Source organism: Parasteatoda tepidariorum, chromosome 7 (assembly GCF_043381705.1).
Source record: "Parasteatoda tepidariorum isolate YZ-2023 chromosome 7, CAS_Ptep_4.0, whole genome shotgun sequence".
Classification (NCBI taxonomy): Eukaryota; Metazoa; Arthropoda; class Arachnida; order Araneae; family Theridiidae; genus Parasteatoda; species Parasteatoda tepidariorum.
The window spans coordinates 47,258,896-47,265,454 of NC_092210.1; the positions used below are offsets into that span (position 1 = coordinate 47,258,896).

At 27.7% G+C, this 6,559-nt stretch overlaps 1 protein-coding gene across 7 annotated transcripts in view; it reads right to left on the reverse strand.

Annotated features, from left to right (window-relative positions):
• LOC107451579 (E3 ubiquitin-protein ligase Rnf220) overlaps positions 1-6,559 on the reverse strand; it is a 97,682-nt gene that overhangs the window by 19,404 nt on the left and 71,719 nt on the right. For 5 of the 7 annotated variants that reach the window (XM_043046895.2, XM_016067726.3, XM_071183378.1 and 2 more), the window contains 3 exons: positions 5,779-5,905; positions 2,411-2,450; positions 1,660-1,725 (listed from right to left, as the gene is read on the reverse strand). In XM_043046895.2, coding sequence (XP_042902829.1) covers positions 1,660-1,725; positions 2,411-2,450; positions 5,779-5,905 — 233 coding nt within the window. The remainder of the gene's footprint in view (positions 1-1,659; positions 1,726-2,410; positions 2,451-5,778; positions 5,906-6,559) is intronic. The other 2 variants (XM_043046897.2, XM_043046896.2) reach the window with 1 other exon arrangement.

Genomic DNA, 6,559 nt, shown 5'->3' on the forward strand with positions numbered 1-6,559 from the left:
TTTGACCAAAATTAATACAAAATAATAATAAAAAAAGTGAGAAAAGATGTTTGATAAAATTTCTGCGTCCAAGACTACCAGGCTTATCGAATTTCGTGATTTACTTTAAACAAAGATTGAAATTATTTTTTTCTTAGTCCAGATTATATTGAACTGATCCATTTTGTTGCCAGAAAACTTATTTAATGCGAAAGTAGTATTCGTCTATAGCGAAATTAGTCAATTCCAGCTCAATATTGATCTAGTTGACCATTTTTAGGGGGAGGGGGGTTAATTAATAAATAATTGCAAACGTCGATTTCAGCATAAAATTTCAGAAATTTCTCTTGAACTGATGACAGAGGCATTGAAGAAGGATTTTTGTGTTAGAAAGACCAATTTGATAAAATTACAACAAACCCTGACAACGATGAGTTTTGAGGAAAACCACAAGAAATGCTCAACTGTAGTGAAAAAAAATGAATAGATTTTGTGGGTTATTTTTACGAGTTTCAAAACCTAAAACAAATATTTTATTACTGAGAGTGTATATGTATATAAAAGATTTTATCCCGTTTTTGCTCTAAATTTAAATTTCCAATAGCTTGTCAGAATCTCCTTGATATTTGCTCCTTTTATAAACCCGGTAAAAAATTTTGAAAACTTTTGAAGTAAACATCATTGTAAAATGTACGTTCAACAATTTCATTTAACTTATATAGTAAATTATTCGAGAAAAGTAGTAGTAGATTAATGTCAAATTAACAAATCTTGGTGATGATTACGCGAATAATAATATAATATTATACCACAATAAATTTTTATGTTAATCATTGAATTCTACGTAAAAAGCAAGTAATAGTAATGAGTAATTGTACTGCTTTTTGCTGAGTAATAGTATTTTTTACCATGCATTTTCAGGAATTTGTTGCATTAAAGTGCAGTGTACTTTATTTTTATCAGCATAAAAATTTAGTTGAAAGACATACAAATATTTAAAAACTAAAATTATTCTGTTAATTGCTAATAAAGAATAGGCATTTTAATATAATAGAGCATGAAATCCGTCAAAATATTTAAAAAATCAAATTTGTTACGTTAATTGTAAATAAGGAATAAATATTTTAATACGATGAAGTATGAAACACGCAAAATATTTGAAAAATTGAATTTATGACGTAGATTATAAATAAGAAATAGGTATTTTAATACGATAAAGCATATGAAAGACGTCGAAATATCTTAAAAATTAGAATTGTTACGTTAATCATTAATAAATAATGGGTATTTAAAATACGATGAAGCATGAAAGAGGTCGAAATATTTGATAAGTTAAAATGAATACATTAATTACGTATAAAGAATAGCTATTTTAATACAATGAAGCAAGACTTCTAGTTTGACAAAAAATTGAATCATCTACTGAATTATTTAACTTATTCTAAATTTTTGGGTCCTATAATTTTATTGACAATCAAATTAAATTCACTCTGATAGATATACCAATATACCCGATGATGTACTTATTTTTTTAAACACAAACTTCGTAATTCGAATTTATAAACGATACAAAGCGTAAAACAGAAACGTATTCTCATTATCATTACTATAAACTTTTAAATTTGCTATAAACTTTTACATTACTATAAAATTTTACATTTAAGTAGTTTGTTTTCTTACCTCCCATCTGGATTCTGGTTTTCCTTTGTCATCCTTGCGTACCATACACATAGGGGACGAAAAAGGCTAACCAGTAAAAGAAATGAATGCACCACAATTAATTATTTTTAACTTAAATGACAGCAATGATATCTTCTTTTAATATTTAACAGTTTCATTAAAAATATACAGTCATAAAAATATCTACTACAGAGGAAGAATTAAAATTAAGTATAGAAAATTGTTTTTAAAAAAATTGAAAGGTAATGGCACAACTATGAAATTACCATGCGAGCATTTCATGATTTCATTATCTATAGGCATTTTAAGTTTAATTTCAGTTTGTCTTATACTATGATTAAAAAGTATCATACTTTTGGTAATGTAATAAAATATTTATATTTACATACTAACAAAATAGGATTTATATACATATATACACATATATATACACACATATATATACACACATATATATACACACATATATATANATATATAAATATATATATATATATATATATTTTAAATTTTGTACCACACTAGAATTCATAATGGAACTATTATTGAGCAATACACCGATATAACAGTTCAGGGTACCAATATTGTGATTTAATATTGAAAAAAAATTTCGGAGAGTTTGTAATATTAAAGCAATAAAAATATTTAAAACTATTTCTTTTTTCTAAGGCTATCAATTTTTTTTATGTAGCATGTCAAAGTCTTATTTAAATAAATAATTTTGTTAAATTTAAGCTAAAATAATACATACCGAATGCAAAGATGTCACTTCTACTTGTTGGCTAATGCATCTGGAAATTAAAAACACACAATTAGTAACTAATATTTATTTTCCGATGGTCACAAAGAAAGGAAATTAGAAAGTGCTTCTGAAACGTTTACAATTAGACAATAGTTTATTCAAATAATAGTAAAATATGTAATCTTTTAAAATTATATTTCAACTTGAAAAGGAGATCTTAAAAAGGAGTTTGCAATTAATTATTCTTTAAGAAATACTTTCATACAGTTTATTTATTTTATTCAAAAATATCTTTTTAAAAGTTGGAGAAACAATATTTTATTTTGTGAAACCAATTTTAGAGTATTTTTTCCTTACATCGTTCTTTATTTTCAATTTTTGACTTTTGCATTTAAATCAAATGTAATGCATAAAGTTTCTTTCTTTTAAACAAACAGTAAGTTCACCTTTCGTTAGTTGATTATTTGAAAGTTGATTTTAAAAGAAAATTTTATTATTAATTTTATATGCATTTTATGAGGTAGCAACATTCGTAAGAGAATTCAATATGTAATACTACGTATATGTAATACTATTAAATAGGTCCGTGCATTTCTGAGTCAATATTTGTGTAGAATAAATAAAACAACAACTACAGTATTGAAACTATGGAAAATTATATATTTCAATATAACAATTTTCTCGCTGTATTGAAAAAGTGTAAAGGCAGTCGTCTCTGTTTTGGGTGTTACATTTTGTTTTGCTGCGCAAAAGCTATATGACTTCGAAACTTGAAATTACTAAAGCGTGCTGAAAAAGGTACAGAGATGACGTTAGATTAAAAATTTTAACTATCAAATAAACAATTCGAGAATTAATAATTGCTAAACTTGTTGGAAAAATGCCATACGGCCACTCTACAGCCCGTAAGAATGCAACTTCAAAGTTGTAATTTGACGTGCTAAAAAGGTCATATTAGTTTATGAACTTAACAAAGATTTTTTTTTTCAAAATTCTAATTTGTTTGAAAGTTAGTGCAGTTTCAAGTGATTCTTTTTCTTTGTTTTACGTTACATTTTGCTTTGCTGTACGAAATCTATAGACTTAGAAACTTGAAATTACGACTATATGCAGAAAAAAATACGACAGAATAAATAAAAAATTAAGATTCGAAATTTAGCTTGATAATTACTAACTGTTTGAAATATAGATTTAAAAAAAAATGTCATGTTTGGTCCATCCGTAGCTTGCTGAAATACAACTACGGAGTTAAAATTTGACTTCCTGAAAGAGTACTTTTTAGCTGTGATCTTAACCTGAACTTTGTTTTAAAAATTCCAATTTGTTTGAAAGTTTTAAAAAATTTAAGCGCTTTTTCACGATCTTTTTCAGCTTTTTTGCTTTAAATACTGACTTTTTATTCATTGTTACAGAAAATTTGATTTTCTCTTACAAAATCTTTATATAAGCTCGCGTATACTTCATATATTTGTATAATTATATCATAAGCTTCTCATATATTTCGTCTTGTTGAATCTCACAATCTGCATTTTTTAAGAAATCTTTTTGTTAAGCACAAATGATTATTTCTCAAATCTAGAATATCGTCTATTTTTTTAAATTTTTTTTTGCAATTAACAGGAAACAAATTGTTCTTACATAAACCAATAATAATTATACGTGGTAATAAACAAAATACTCCGTTATTACAATTTGTGTGAAAACGACGCTTAAGAAAAAAGAACAATGAGGAATGAACAGCAATAACGGGGCTAGTGAGCGAAGCGAGCAGGGGCTGGTGCCTTCTAGTTGTTATTAAAATAAATCCTTAAGTTTATTCCACATAACAAAAAGATAAAGACTACGCTTTCTACTGAACTAAATTATTAGTACAAATGTACCCCGATAACAACGAAGATACAATAAAAAGAAACATAAATCATTCTTATTTTACTGGAGGCCACCAGTAAACTGCTTATTATCTCATCAAGAATTTACCAAGGGCAATCCTTAGAATAGATTGAGAAGGTAAAAACGTGAGAAAATAGAAGAGAAACTATTAATCTTTGTTCAAATGGAAAGTAAGGCAAATGGAGAAAGACAGCGGCTTCTTCTATAAAACAGACTTCTTTGTTGAGTCCTCTAAATTTGTGGCAGTTGAATAGTAAGTTAACTAGCATGAACTAACTTGGGAGACTAGTCTCTGCCAGGTTCTGGACTTCCCCATGAAGAATTGTTGCATCTCTTTCATGTTAGTTAACAACCCTGCCGAACTTTCGAACTCTCTTTAACTTACTTAAAGCATTACTAATCAATTCGTACCTACCTGTTCGAGAAAAACTTCTTTTGTTGTGATGTACTGATATGCTGATCTTCGGTAACAATACATTAAAATCAGAAGAATGCTCTGGGGAAAATGGTGCATAGAATGGAAATTTACGATAATTTTTCTAAGAAGTTTTAAGCAATTCGTATATTTTGTTGTGTTAAGATACATTTAGTTGGATATAATATGTAAAGGATATCAGAAGCATAACGAACTGGACGTAATCATAAAGCGTAGCGAAAAGTTCTTGTAACTATAAAATATTTAAAGCAAATCTTAACTGTGTTATTTAGTATTAGAGCTTTTAAAACTGAAAAAAATCTCTAGCCAAATTAGCTAACAAGTTTAGAATTTACATTATTGGGGTTAAAAATTATTTTATACCGAAAGTTGGTCGATTCTATAAAATTTCAAAGCTACTTTTAACGGTTATTTTTTTTTTTTTTTTTTTTTTACTGAAATTATAAATCTAGAATTTGCATAAATCGAAGAAAAATTTCAGAAATTAATTTTTATCTCAGTACTTGTTCTCTATGATTATTCATCATTATTAACCTTTGGCAGTCGAAGTATTTTTAGCTGCTAATTAAATGGTTGTTAACAGCGGCAAATGTCTAAAGTAATTCATGTCGAAAAAATAATTCTTGTGCCATTTTAGGCATTTCCTGGAGAGAAAAAAAGCAGGATACTATTCAATTTAATCCATAATAAATAATAATTTTATTCGTTCGATAACGTCTTGGGTGATGAAAATATAAACAGAATCGAGCATTGTTGTTCAGAGGTTGTACACAAATATTCAATTGAGTTAAAGTAACCTCTTTTAAGGTAGGAATCCTTTTGGATAATATTGGATAACTCCACAAATAAATAAGTAAACAATAGCGTAGGCAGTGATAAGTTAAGAAAATCCTGGATTTTTTCCCCCAAACTTAACCTGCCTTTTAATAAGACTTAGGACAATATTTCTCTATGAAAATATTTAAATGAAACTATAATGTTATATATTTAAATGAAACTATAATGTTATAATAGGTTTTAAAAAAATCGTTGATAAAAAAGAGAAACATACTTTCGTATTTCTGGTAACCTCTCTACTTCCATTTCGAAATGACTCGCAAGATCTGAGAGTTGAAGAGCTTGACCACATATGGGACAAAATGGCGTTTGTCCTCCCTCGAAGTAAAATTTTTTATGTCCTGAAAACAAAATAAACATACACATATATATTAGGTGTTCCATAAATACAGCCTTTGAAACACATTTTCAGAATTTTCGTCAAAAAGGAAGTAAAAAATAAAGGTGTAAATTTAGGGAGGACAAAGTAATATTTTACCAAAGGAAGAAAAAAAAGCAATTAAATCAATGGCTAACTTAGACGCTGATACACCGATTCTAGGAAAAAAAGGTACCGGAAAAAAAGGTACGGAAAAAAAGGTCCCGGAAAAAAAGGTACCTGGAAAAAAAGGTACCGGAAAAAAAGGTACGGAAAAAAAGGTCCCCGGAAAAAAAGGTCCCGGTAAAAAAGGTACCTGTGTAGGGAAAATTCTGTAGGGGAAAATATTTTAAATGAGAAGATTGGATTGAAGCGCTTTTTGCTGTTCCGTGCATGTTTTTTTGCGTGTCGCGCGTGTTCAAAGAGCTTTTTATCCAACTTTTGTTTCTTATTTATGCATTTATTCTTAAAAAGTTAATTAAATATGAAAATGTTCAATAAAATTGTTTATTTATTTTCTAAGATCATGATTCTACCGGGAATCTTGACTCTTATCTATTGAAAAAGTGTTATCAGGCTACATGAAACTTTTAGGGGAGGGGGAGTAAAATTAATGTGTTTCGCTTATAACGCTTCT